Source organism: Coturnix japonica, chromosome 3, assembly GCF_001577835.2.
Source record: "Coturnix japonica isolate 7356 chromosome 3, Coturnix japonica 2.1, whole genome shotgun sequence".
NCBI classification, from domain to species: domain Eukaryota; kingdom Metazoa; phylum Chordata; class Aves; order Galliformes; family Phasianidae; genus Coturnix; species Coturnix japonica.
Genome location: NC_029518.1, coordinates 41,993,813 through 42,008,450, shown reverse-complemented (window position 1 = coordinate 42,008,450; position 14,638 = coordinate 41,993,813). Strand labels below are relative to the sequence as shown.

Sequence of the window (14,638 nt, the reverse complement as noted above, 5' to 3'; positions counted from 1 at the left end):
ATACTATCCCCCTCTGCCATGGAAATTGATTTCCTATATTGTAAAACCAAGGTAAGCAGATACAGATCACCTAGAGTACTGTACAGCCACTTATCCCACCGTACATTTGCCCCTATCATTTACCTCCCAGTGGTCTCTGTAATGATCAAACTCCATCTCATCTTAAGAGTTACATAAATCACTACATAGTTCATGGGAGGATTTCAGCAGCACTATAAGGCTCCTTCTGCTTCTCAAAATGAAAATATCACAGTTTCATTTAAGTTTATCACAGAGTTGTATACTAAATTACACACAACACAGGATAAGACAGTCCATACAACAATGTCCTATTTTTATGTTAAATTCAATTTGTTCTTAATATCTCCACCACTTCAGCTTTTTAACAGACTCAGGCATTAACAATGTATGAAGCTTATTCTAAAGGCTGCCAGGAGCAGAGCACTAGAGAATCTGGGCGAGTAAGAGGCAGCTACACAAAGCTCTCCAATACCTAGGGAGGCTTAAAAATGATTTGAGGCTAACACAAGTAGTAAATTTGAATCTGGTAAAACAGTTGGCAGATAAAATATATAACTCCTAGACGGTAAAGCTGAGGTCTGCAGGGAAACTGCAGTCTCAAATTCATGGACTATATGGAGCCCTGAATATTACAGCTGACTCAAAAAAATAGTTTTTTCTGACTCTGACATAAGGAACACTTGAGATTTTTAGAAGATTAAGGGGTAGATTCTGTTCCCCAGCTCTCACTGACTCAAGCCACGCAAAGGAGAAGGCTGCCAAGGTAGTTCTTGGTCACTTTGCAGTATCTGTTTTTACAGCCCTGCCAGAGAAACTGAGGTTTTACTTAGTCTCCTCATACAGTCTAAAAGAACCACAGCACTTTGAAATAGATGCTTTCCCTTCTGTGTTCCTGGCATAAATCCTTCCAGGGTCATCAGGACAAGCGGCACAGCTGGTTACACTGCTCCTGAACCTTCCCTCACTGAGACAGATGCCTCCAAGCCAAATCATAACAGGGATTTTAAAAGTAAACTAAAAAGCATCCTAATACTGAAGAAAATACCTGTTTTAAACAGATAACAGAATGAAAAAAAAAAATAAAACCAATAACAAAAATATTAACAGAAAACCCCTCTCTTCTGCTTGGTTTTTGATCTTTCCTATGCATTCTTTCTCAGGTTATTTTTGGTTGAGATTCACGTGGAGACCAGAAACACAGTCATGGTCTGAGGTTCCTCCTCCTGTGCATGGCACTATGCACAGACCTAAATGACTGTTTCTTTCCCATAGCATTTGTAGTCTGCAAAACCTTAGAAACAAGGCAAAATTGTGAGATTAAAAGTGACATGATGGATAACAAACAATGAAAATGAAACTGGGTAGACTCCTGTTCCCTTTCCTATCTGGAAGACTTGATTTAAGCTAAAAGCCTAACAAATGTAAAGTACACTAAAAACAAACTTTTATATTCATAATAATGTGTGGAACTCCTGGACATCATCGAGCTTTTGTGGAAATAAATAGCCTGGGAAGATCCAAACAAGAATCAAGCATTAGCAAACAGGCACAACATCTGTATTTTCTGTACTGAGGATGAAAATTACAAGGAATGCCAATCACCCAACTTGAAACAAATCAGCCAGTCAGCAAATACTCTCAGTGAATGTTTCTTCACACAGGAAAAAAAAATTGCAAGTAAAAGATCTTTATTTGAATCACACACATTAAATATTCACCACTAATAAAAAACACAGTCCTAGAAGACATGGACAGTTTTAACAGGTGAGCACTGCTAACCAGAAAGTTATTCTCAATTCACACTCACTTCTGTAGCACTGCTGTCCAGATGGCTGCATGAAAACTGAATTCAGCCCTCAGAGCTGGAGAACTGTAGCAAGAACAGAAGGAAGCATTCTTCTGTTGAATCCTGCCAGGCTAACTGTCCAGTGCTTTCTCTAATTTGGAGTCATGATTGTGTTTCCATTACACAGAAGGGCAATTTATAGACACTTGGTTTCTTTCATTTATCTAACAAGTTTCAGCTGTGATCAGAATATACAATGCATGCCTGAAACCAAAATCCTATCACTATCGACTTCTTACTTACAAATTACTGTAACTCATCCTCTCCCACTTCCATGTTTTATGCATCTTATTTCCTAAGAACGTATGTTTTCTTTCTCACATTTTATTACCACCTCTTCCTCTGCCTTAGCCTAGCTTTTATGATTCTGTCTTCTGTGACTCTATCTTCTTTGCTTCTAGGATTGCAATTCTTAACTTTGCTGGATTGGCAGATTGTGCAATTACTCAAGTTTATACTTTCCACGTAAGAAGTTTTCCAACAAACCTACTGGGAAACTGATAAAAGGGAATCAATCATATTTCAACAACAAAGCTCCAGAGAGAATTTATTTTTCTCTGTTGTATTCTCACGCTTACCAGAGAAGCATTGCCAAGTTTCACAAAGGCTTTATACTCTCCATTCCCATTTTGAGTTCATTTAAAATACTTCATAACCACACCACTGAGACAAATTTGTTTGAAATGCATGCAGATTAATGCATCTAATTTTGTACTCTAGGTGTTTCTGTCTTGGCCCTGGCCCTCTCAGTAGCACTTTCAATATCCTGCAGTGTCTCATTCAGTTGCTTGCATTATATCACCTCTCACTGAGTCCACGCATTTACTCTGTTTGTGACTCTGAAAATGATCAACTGCCAGCCTGCAAAATCAGAACTGTCTAGTCTTCCCAATTATCCCATTGCCTACCCTCTTATGTTAAAATTTTATGATAATGTGTGAGATCAGATTGAAATCATTCACCTACATAGCATTTCAGGTCTGTAAATGCAGTAGTGGCTAAAAAGGCAAAAGCTCTGTCCTATATTTTTTTCATGGCAACAGTGATACAAAGTCCTATCAAGGACAGCTTTGGTCTGACATAGCTGCAAAGCTGCATAGTTACTCTTTTTTTTTCCTCCTGACTGCTATCATATAACGACAAACAAAAACTGTGCATATCAATCCTACATTGTCATATTTACTTAACTATGGCACTGTATGAGATTTCTAAGCAAGGATGTCTAACATAGAATATGAACAAATAGATAGGGCAGATGAGTTGTCAAATCAATTTCTTCTGCAAGTGTCACAGAACATGGGTAGGATTTTCAAGAGCACATTTTGCTCATCTCTATTCCTGATGAGGAAAAAAAAAAAAAAAAAAAAGCTTAAACTCCTCCTGGCTTTGCAGAAAGCTATGACAACAGAGCAGAATTTTTACTTCCAAAAATAAGTCCCATAATGGTTTCGGGTGCTGAAGAGTTCAGACTTTAATTGGTGGGGAAGTCTTAAGATTCAGACAAATGTAGATAGGAGGAATAAGAATGGGCAAAAATGCAAGGAACAAAATGCAGCACACAAGGAACAACCAAAAATGTAAAGAATATAAAACAGTAAGTAGAAGCAGAGAAAAATGTATATTCAGAGACTTATTAGGGCAAGAGTAGAGGGGGAAAAAAAATAGAGATTTTAGAACTCCCATCAAAAATAGCATCTCACAATGATTCAACCTGCTGTGAGAAATCAGCAGAAATGATAAAGTCACATTCAGGTTGTCATTCCTGCATACAGAAATGCTTAAATCAGACCTATTATGCAGCTTTCCTAATCCTCATGCTAACATGCAAGAACTGATATACAGCATCTTAGTGATGCCTTCATTGGATTGAAATCAAGGAATTTGGTGTTATTTTTAAGCAGAAAAATAACACATGCCATTTCTACTAAACTACAGGAATACATTGTTCTTTTTTTTACTTAATCTTACTTTAGTTTGTAATTTAGTATTGTATCCTTTCAGTCTATTAGCAAAATAGGAACAAAACAAAAAAATACCTAATACCCCCCATAGAATAAACACAGCTAAATCGCTAGCATGGAAAATAACTGCATGAGCCCTGGGTACCAAAACTTACCCACAAATAGCTCATAGTGAATTATGCATATGGTTTAAAACCAGTTGAAATAAGTGCCAGGTCAGTTATCAGACAGCAGTGAATCTGAAAGGCTTTGAAACAAAATTCTTTCCTTGATTTTCCCTCTCCAAAGCACAACTAACTGAACAAAGTCACAGACAGTAATGTCTGAAGTGAAACGTGGGCAAGTGTTGGCCAGCTCAGCAGAACTGGAGTCTTTCAGTCCTACATCAAAACAGATGGTTGGTGCTGAAGATGCAATCGTAACATGCAAGTCAGCTTTCAGTCTGAATTGAGTTCTTGACATCATTTTGAGTCTTAAAGCTGAAACAGAAGGGATATGTCTTGGCTGAAAGTTTCAGCAGAAAAACAACAGACTAAGTATCACTGTGGGTCAGTTGCCTTGATTCCAAGTTGAATTTCAGCTTTACAACACTTATGTACTTGTCTGCCAGACTACAACCCTTGCATGACCTGAAGATGCATTCATCTTCATGTATTCATCTTCATGCATTCATACCAATTGTGTCCTTTTGCACAAGTTCAGCTTCTCCATGTGCTGGATGTGCGGCATGTTTTGCAGTCTTAGAAAGGTACTGAGATCTGTCCTGCAAAGTGACAAGGTTGAGGACATTCATAAAAGAAAAAGGAAAAATGAAGGGAAGTCAGGGAATATGTGCTCTTTTTCCATAGCAACATACCATGCCACTTATTCTACGTTCTCCCTAAGATGTATCTCTATCTGAGCACTGAAACAACACCAGAAGTAAACCACAAAAAATCCTAAGTCCACTGATCAGAGTCTTATTTTAACTTTCGTAATTAGAAACAAAACTGCTTCATTTCCTAACCATTCATAAAGAATCCTAGCCTTACTGAGACATGCCTAAAAAACATCTGTCCTCTGGCAAATTATGCAAAGATCTTTGATGTAACATTATTCTCTATCACTCACTCCCACAGAAGTGCAAAATATTCTTCCAGGTGAGCATCAACAATCCAGCTACTGATTTCCATATGTGCCTCGTAAAACATACTTTAATAAATAAACCGTGACAACATCATAAAATACAGTGTAATAACTCAGTGTTTCTAATGGCCATATTAATTCAAATGCAAAATGCAAACATTGAACTGTTGCACTTCTTCAGCACTGGAAGACTGCTGAAAATTTAGAAGTAAACGTCTGCCAAGGTTGTTCTGCCTTTGCATTTTGTTGGACATCACTAGTATAGGTAACTCTCTAGAAAATCCATCGCATGAATCACTAAAGAATAATTTAAGTTTTTACCATAAGTATGGAAAAAAGATTTTTTTTCCCCTATGATTTTTACTGTCATCAATATTAAGTCTCACATTTTGTGCCACTCTTCAAGATATAACATAGTGTGTTAAGTAAACCATAGTCTTATACTTAACTCATCATCATTACCACCAAGCAACAGCCAAAAAATAACTACTAATGAGTATTAAATGCAAGCTACAGAGAAACTCAAATCAAATGTGGTTCTGTTGTAATATAGTCCTATTTTACTGAAGCTTGACATGTAATTTGATTATTTTAAAATAGACTGATGTTATTTTAGATTAGAGAGTAAACAAAATATGCCTGTTCATATTCTTCCTGAATCATGGAACATTTTCATCCACATTGATTATAAATGATCATCACAGTTAGCAGGTGCTAGACTGCAATTGCTAATTGAATCATGATGTAATAAGGAACAAAACATGGAGTGACTGACATGTGCTAAAGTTCTAGACTTCAAAATTAGCAATGGATCCTATTACCAACTTTAATAATGCTTAGGAAATGGGCTGACGTTGCTGTCAGGCATTAGCTTAATTGACAATATTTTCCTTATCTGCCAACATCAGTTAGAGTTTGAAAGTATTTGATGATTAAAAATGAGTGATTTCTGTGTTTTAAGGAAATTGTTTGAACTTTAATCCACACAATCTATTCAACTGTTTAAATACAGTCTCACATTAACTAAGAGCATCAACAGTAACAACAGCTTCATTAGTAAAAATTATTCTGAATATCTTTAACCTTGGAGGCACCAGACAGATGAATTAGTTCTCTAACTGCAGTAAACAGTGTGAAAAGTAAGCCTGTTGTTGCTTAAATGACTGTTACTATTTGTCAGCATCCATTTGTGTAGTTTTATTTTTACTTCAGACTTTTGAATCACTAGTATTTTTCTCACTCAGACTACAGCCCAAGTAAAATGAGCACATTGCATTCCAGTGGTTTGGATTCCATTATATTTATTTTGCTACATTGGACTACTACTAGTTTTCTGAACACTGTATCTCTGCTTGTGGCAAGTTGGCAAAAAAAAACCACTAACATGAGCAGCGCTCTATTTTGCCTACTATTTTTCCCAGACTTACAAGGCCCAAATCTATCCTAGACAAGCTAGACTCGTACGAGACAGTTTTTCTCTATTGCCAGCTGTACATTACTTCTCTGCAATCACCTCCTTAAAAAGTGCTATTCATAGTTTTTGCCCCCACAAAACTCTTCAAATCTTTTGGGAGGGGTAGACATTTCTAACTGATTTTTCATAAACCTGAGGCAGCTACTACACATTTGAAGAATGCTAACATGCTTAGATTGTCTTTGTGAAAGAAATTCCTAATCTAGAACAATATAAAAACAAGCACCCTGTAAGTAAATGTCTAAGTCACTTGCACCAGATATTCTCCTGGAAAGAAGAAACAAGCAGTCTTCTTACCCAGATAAGAAAAGTTATACCGGTGATATTTGCACTGGTAGATAGGGATTAGGGAGAGAAGAAGTCCTACATGATCCATGATGAGATGGTTTTGGACCTGCTCTGAAAGCTGGATGCTCACAAGTCCATGGGGCTGGATGGATTGCACCCTAGAGTGCTGAGGGAGTTGGTGAATTTGGTTGCCAAACCGCTCTCCATCATTCTTCAGCAGTACTGACTAACTGGGGATGTCCCAGCAGACTGGAGGTTGGCAAATGCGAGTCCCATCTTCAAAAAGAGCCAGAAAGATGATCCTGGTAGCTACAGGCCTATCAGTCTCACCTCACAGTCCTGGAAGATTATGGAATGGATAATCTCAGGAGCATCATGGACCAGTTAAAGGTGAGCCAGGGGATCAGGCCCACTCAACACGAGTTTACAAATGGTAGGTCCTGCCTGACAAACCTGATTTCATTCTATGACAAGGAGATCCACTTACTGGATGAGGGTAAGGCTGTCAATGTGGCCTTCTTGGAATTAAGGCCTTTGTCACTGTGACCCACAACATCCTTGTGGAGAAGCTGGCTTCTCACAGTTTGGACAGGCACATGCTCTGCTAGGTGAAACACTCTCTGGATGGCCAGGCCCAAAGGATTGTAGTCAACAGAGTTAAATCCAGTGGGCAGCCAGTCATGACTGGTACCCACCAGGGCTCAGTACTGGGCCGCTTCTATTTAACGTCTTTATTAATGAGGGAATTGAGTGCACCCTCATTAAGTTTGCAGACAGCACCAAGCTGGAATGGAGTGTTGATCTAACTGAGGGGAGAAGGGCACAGAGGGATTTGGATATACTGGATCAATGAGCCAATGCAAACTGTATGAGTTTCAGTAGGGCCAAGCATCAGGACCTGCATTTTGGTTACAACATCCCCAAGCAACCCTACAGGCTTGGATAGGTGTGGCTGGAAAGCTGCCTGATGTAAAGAGACCTTGATGTACTGATAGACAGCCAGCTGAATATGAGCCAGTAGTGTGCCCAGGTGGCCAAGAAGACCAAAGGCATCCTGGCTTGTATCAGGAATGGTGTGATGAGCAGGACTACAGAAGTAATCATGTCCCTGTACTTGGCAGAAACTTGGGAAAATTTACTTTGGGAAAAGGAGGCTGAGGGAAGACCTTACTGCGCTCTTTCAATACCTGAAAGGCGCTTACAGCAAGAGTGGGTTTGGTCTCTTCTCACTGGTGACAGGACAAAGCGAAATGGCCTCAAGTTGCACCAGGGTAAGTTTAGGCTTGATATCAGGAAAAACTTCCTTACAGAAAGGGTCATTAAGCACTGGAATAGGCTCTCCAGAGAGTAGAGTCACCATCCCTGGATGTGTTTAAAAACTGTTTGGATGTGGTGCTCAGGGCCATGATTTAGCAGTGGGTTGTTAGTTAGGGTAGTGTGGTTAGGTTGTGGTTGGACTTGATGATCTTTAACATCTTTTCCAACCTGAGTGATTCTACGGTTTTTTAATATTTGTGATTTCAGAACTGAATGAAATAGAGAACTATCCATCATCACGTTTTTGGCAGTAAAGTCCATGTAACCTGTGGTGGTTTAGCCTTGGCCAGAAGTTAAATAACCCCCATAGCCACTTGCCAACTCCCCTTCTCAACAGCACCGAGAAAGAAAATAGGATAAAAGAATCTCCTGGGATAAGATAAAGACAGGGAGATTTGCTTAACAGTTGCCATCACAGGAAAAACATAATAAACGTATAGCAAATGAATTCAATTTATTGCCAATTAAAATCGTCTCTTACTAATTTCTTTGTTAATCCCCTGTCCCATAGTGAGGGATACCAGCCTTCCTATCTATTTTTTAATTCCTGACAGTCATCCCCAGTATCTCAGCCTCGGAGTTACCAAGCTGAAAGCCATTCACCTGCATGGCAAAAGTAATGTTTCCACACATCTCAAAATTAATTCAGGGTTAGGGACCAGGTGATTTCTCACTGTTAGGTGACTTCTATCATTTCTTCTTATTATTTTCTTGCTAAAGGATGAGATTCTTAATTATGCACTGTCTCTTTTTCCTTCCCCAATGGATAATATGGACCTATGAATCCCTGCTTCCAGTTTTCCTATTGACTACAGAAGCAATTTCTGTAGGTAGGGCTTGGGTCTGTATCTTAACAGTGGCACCCTTAGATGCTGAAGCCCTTCTTCCCCTTCTCCTGTGATGGAGCTGAAAGACGACTCAGTTGGGGCTTGGTCCATTGTTACTAAGTGTTTTGAATTAGCGTGTCTCAGTGGGCTATGCAAGGTATCCTTCTGACAAGAGATGCCCTAATTCAATGGGATTACATGCCCGTTCAGCCATAAAGCCACATCCTATCAGTGGTAGAAACTGCCCCAGGCACTTGCTCAAATCCAGTCACCTTGACATCCAGGGATTGACTGCCTCAGGGCACATTTCTCTTCTGCCTCACCAACAAGTTGTTTACTCTTAAATCAGATTTCATATACGCAACAAAAAGCCAAAAAAAGTCAGATAATGAGGCCAAACAGCTTGCATAAGGATGTACAAAAACCTTGTGAGCTCATGCAACAAAGCTAGTGATGCCACTGCCAGAGGCAAAGAGGAAGGTGTAATCCCTCATTCTCTCCATAAGATAGCTCAGCCAGCAAAGGAACATCATCTGCCAGGGACATATGCCAATCAAAGTGCATGGCCACTGTTTTTATCAACACATTCACAGGCACAATGAAGTAGAACAATCAGCAGCACAGAGAACATCAAGATCCAGAAGTGGCTGTTGACAAGCTCTACACTCATATACAATAAAGCAAACAAACTCTGCAACCATCATAGAAGCATGGCGGATAACAATGATGATAGCTACAGTACACTCAACATGCAGACCACTGTCGTCTCAGCCCACAATTTTGGCATCAAAAAATGACCCTGGCCAACAGACAAACACTCAGCAACTCTAAATCACCTCATGAACAGGACAGAGAGAAAATGAGAGGAGAGAAAACTTATGGATAAAAATAATGAGAGTTTAAGAGGGAAAGTATAAACTGCAAGTATAAGCAAAGCAAAAAGAGGAATTAATTCCTCCTCATAGACAGGCAGACCTCCAGCCACTTCCTGAAAAGCATATGTAACAATTGCTTCAGAAAACAAGCACCATAACCAGAAATGTTTTCCCCCATTCTTTTTGCTGCACTTTTATCTCTGAACACCATGTCACATGGAATAGAATATCCCTTTGACCAATTTCAGAGAGAGAAAGCTTTGATGCTGTGTAGGCACTGTTCAGCAACATCCAAAACATTTGTGTTATCAACCAAATTTTATCCAAAAAAGCAGAGTATGCTCCATTCCCACCAAATCCAGCAATGTACCAATGACAGCATGGTGCAAAGTCCTAGGCTGTAGCAAGTGAGGATATGCTCAGGTGTGGAAGCCATAGGCACAGAAACCAAGGAAAGAATCCTGTCCTTTCTCACACTAGCTTCCTCCAGAAACAGGAATTGCCCTTCTTCTCACTAATACTACAGATTCCCACTTCCAATAGCAAAGTAGATTGAATTTCTTGTCAGATCTTCAATCTGAGTTTGGGAAAACTTGCTTAGGTACGACACAAATAGGATTCTAACTCCTTGCCTGAAAATGAACTGCTCATTCTGGAAAAGGCTCCACATCATGACAATCTAGTCTTGGTTCAATGCAACCTCCAATAATTGCCATTGTTTCATTCCCAAATTAAACTGAAGTTAGATTTTTCTTACAGCTCTCCTTCTGATACCTTAAATTTAGTTGAGTGCCTGTCTGCTGTGATCAATTGCAATACTGAAGAATTCACAGGAAAAGTACTACTTAGCCAGGTGTCCTTTTTGTAAAGGCTTCCTCCCTTTATAGTGAGTCAGAGCAAACTGAAGTTGATACAGCACAGCTGATAATAAACCTGTGAGTAAATTAAAGGCTTTGTTTAAGCCCACTATTGCAAATAAATAAATAAATCTTTATTTCACATTCAGTCTTGCTTCTGTCAATAAAAAGAATGCTCTTTAAAGGCTTTTGGGTTTGGTTTTCTTTGTGCTTTTGTTGTTGTTTTTTTTTTGTTTGTTTGTTTATATTTTTGCTTAGTTGGAAAGTTAAATAAAAATAACTGAACAGCATGTCAGAGCAATGTTAATGCATGCTTCAGCTCCCGTTTGTATACAGACGACCAAATTCACAGCACTGCAGTTTCACTGTAACTTACTTGTGAATAAGTTTGCTAGAATTGCCATTTTTTAAAATCTCCTAATTAGAACAATTCAAAGAGAAATGTTCACCCCACCCACCCCTAAAAACAATTCTCATACTCAGTCACCAGCATGAGATAAAAAATGCATGAAAACCTGTCTGAAAAATGCACTGTGATTTCCAAAGGAACTCTGTTATTAACATTTATTAGTTGAGAGATTCTGACAAGTTCGGAATAATGCTGTTGGGCAATCAAAACAAAGTATCATAATATTTGGTAAAGGCTTAAAATCAAACTTTGAAGATAAAGTGTTTAACATATTCTCCATGGAAAAGAGAATCAAGTAAGCATCCTAATAGGAAACTAAGATTTATACTACAGATGCATCTAGTTTTGGTGCTTTCTGTAGAAGACTCATTTTCTTTGGCTCCTTGGATGGCCAGTTATCAGAGGAAGTACTGAAATCAGGTGAGGAATGAGACAGTACTACAAAGCAACAATACATTAATGCAACACATCGCCTAAAGCTAACAGGGTATTTACAAAATGACCTGGGATGCAGTGATCCAAACTAATTTTATTATATATAACTTCTTAAATTCACTGAAAAAAAAAATAAAAAATGAAGAATGAAATATTGCATTATTCATTTCAAATTAAATACAGTGAATGATACGGATGAAAGGTACGTGCACACTTCTAAAGCAGAGCATGACTTTCAGTACTGTTGTTTCATTTTAAGACCAATGGCTTCCAAATGCACCATGTTTTGTCTATGCATACTTCTAGAGATACAGCCTCTGCTCCAAGTTGATTGTCATCAAATAGTACCAACAAAAAATAAAAGTAACGATTAAATGAGAATTGTTGATTGTCACTGGATGCTTACTTAGGCAAAGTAAGTTGTACAAATCATAACTGTAGGCTTTGAGTAGTGATGCTGACAGGAAAATACTAATATTGTATCACAGAGCTAAAGAGAGCATTCCAGACACAACACTGACAGAAAAGCTTTAGGGAGAGAAAGGAACAGAAAGAAGTTTTATAGAAAAAGAATGAAAACAGAATAAAAAGAAAACAAAAGCAAAGTATGTAAGTAGATGATTCTCAAAGGCCTTAAATGAATGGTGTTTAAACAATGGATAAAAGAGAAACAGGAGAGAGAGAATAAAATAGACATTATCAATCCAACAGGCAAGACAGAAAATGTCATCCTTCATCATCAGAACAAGAATCATTGAAATGGAAAACCAGACATAAACACACTAAAAAAAATAAAAAAAATCAGTGTTAAATCTAAGAAGCCACAAAATAAGAACCATCAAAAAGGAATGAGGTTAGATCATATCTGATGGAACTAAAAGTTACTGTAGTTCAGTGAATATCTAACAAAGAACTGAAATTCTAGAGGAAATAAGTCTGTCTTCCCCCATTAAATATATAGTAGCACTGTTTATTCCAGTAACATAAGTGCACACATATGTACTGACTTGTCTGTCTGCAAATTTGATGCTTAAAAAAAGAATTCTGTGCAAGTGTCCTAGCTTTCTATAGCAAAGATCAGAATCAAGTGTAAAAGTGAGAATCACAAGACTGTAACAACAGTTCAAGCAATCTAAACCATTTGATAATTTACAGTTTCAAATTATCAGGGAACATTCAGTCTCTCCTTAGTAGTGTCATGTACCACACTTCTAGATCACATTCTGAAATAAAGATTCTTCATCCTGTTTTTTCTCTAAAAATACGTGTAAGAAATATTCCTCTAGAGTATGTGAGAACACAAAAACACTAATGTTGCATCTGTTAAAAATAAAACAAAAAACAACCAAGCAGGCAATAATTGACATTTACTTCAGCAAAAGATAACACTACAAATTAAATGGTCACATAACTGCATATTTTCTCTATCACCTTGTCACTTCTTTTCATTCATTAGAAAAATAAATGTTGAAAAGACGGATAGCCTGAATTGCATAATCTGAAACAAAAGGACTGACTTAAGGATAAGAAGGGATGCAATGCAATCCATTCACAGCCTTACCTTCCAATTAGCAGGAACTCCCCAAGCACTCCCAGGCGTCTCATGGCAATGAGGATCCCCCTCACCGTCATGCCCTCACAGAAGCAAACCACCACTCTCGCCTTGGGTAATCTTTCACGTAGCTTGCGGAGCAGGCGATCAAAGCTCTTCTCCCCAGCATTGCTATAAATCTTGTCAGAATGAGCAATGCAGAGACCCTCTTGGGCAGCCAGCTCTTTGAAGGCCTCCATTCCACTTTCTCCATAATTTCCTGTTTTAAAAGAAAAAGAACAGTTGATATTATGTAATGCATTTAACCAATTAAGGGAGTGAGTATGGTATGGTGAGAAAGGAATAGCTTTCCCTCAGAACTCAGCTAACATCAGCAGAAATAGCAAAGGAGGCTCAAAGTAAACACTCAGTGGAGCAACAAGATAACTGTGTAATTCTAGTTCCTAATTAACCTGGGGACTGCAGGTTTATTTCCTTACATTGATTTACTGGTGAGTATCAAAAGCAAACAAGATGGAGAAGTAGAAAGGGGGGCAAAACCTCAGACAGTGGATTCCAAGTTTTATCAACAATTCTCTGATAACAATCACAGTTGTTCTATTCCAGAAAGACAATTACAGGGAAAAAAAGGGATTTCACACTATGCTTTTCTATAACCCACACTGTCCCAGTTAGTAAAATTACAGAATGGATCATATCACAGAATGGATCAGACTGGAGGGAACCTTTCTGATCATCTAGTTCCAACTCCTTGCTGTAGGCAGGGCTGCCACCCTTCAGATCAGGCTGTTCAGGGCCCCATCCAGTCTGGCCTTGAATGCCTCCAGGGATGCGGCATCCACAGCCTCTCTGGGCAACCTGTTCCTGAGCTTCACCACACTCTGAGTAAAGAATTTCTTAACATCTAACCTAAATCTCCCCTCTTTTAGTTGAAGATCATTTCCCCTTGCCCTATCACTTTCAGGCTGTATAAAAAGTTGGTACCCCTCCTGCTTGTAAGCTCCCTACAAGTACTAGAGGGCTACAGTGAGGTCTCAATGAAGCCTTCTCTTCCCAAAGCTAAACAAGCCTAGCACACTCAACCTTTCTGCTTAGGAGAGGTACTCCAACCCTTTGTTAATTTCTGTGGCTCTCCCCCAGACCTGCTCCAACAGCTCCACATTCTTCCTTGTACTGACAGTCCCAGGCTTGGACACAGTACTTCAGATGGGGCCTAACTTCCTGAGGGATATACGGAGCACTTCTAGACACAGCCCTTTCCAAACCAGGGGTAGCTGAAGGGATCCAACTCTCCTCTTTACAGAGACATTTTCAAATAGCAAATTGCACTGAGGAAAACTCCTAAACCAGCCTAAAGTTCTTCATCCAAAAGTTAAAAATAATAATAATAATAAAGCAATTCAAAAGGGACATCTACAAGGAAGAAAAAAAAAAACCAGCAAGAAACACATCAGGCATTCTTTATAAATCCAAGAAAAAAAACTGCATTTTTCCAGAAATCTTAATCACTTGCAGCACATAAGACAAACTGTAGTTTCATGTAGTCATACTCATGATGTAGGCCCAAACCTTCCACACTTGATGTCAAAAACCCCTCAAGTTCCAAAGCCTTTTGCACAAAACTGCCCTAGCTGCTTACAGATTTGCAGCA

At 38.7% G+C, this 14,638-nt stretch overlaps 1 protein-coding gene across 6 annotated transcripts in view; it reads right to left on the bottom strand.

Moving 5' to 3' along the window:
- GRM1 (glutamate metabotropic receptor 1) overlaps positions 1-14,638 on the bottom strand; it is a 173,195-nt gene that overhangs the window by 124,250 nt on the left and 34,307 nt on the right. For all 6 annotated transcript variants that reach the window (XM_015858191.2, XM_015858190.2, XM_015858187.2 and 3 more), the window contains one exon: positions 12,997-13,246. In XM_015858191.2, coding sequence (XP_015713677.1) covers positions 12,997-13,246 — 250 coding nt within the window. The remainder of the gene's footprint in view (positions 1-12,996; positions 13,247-14,638) is intronic.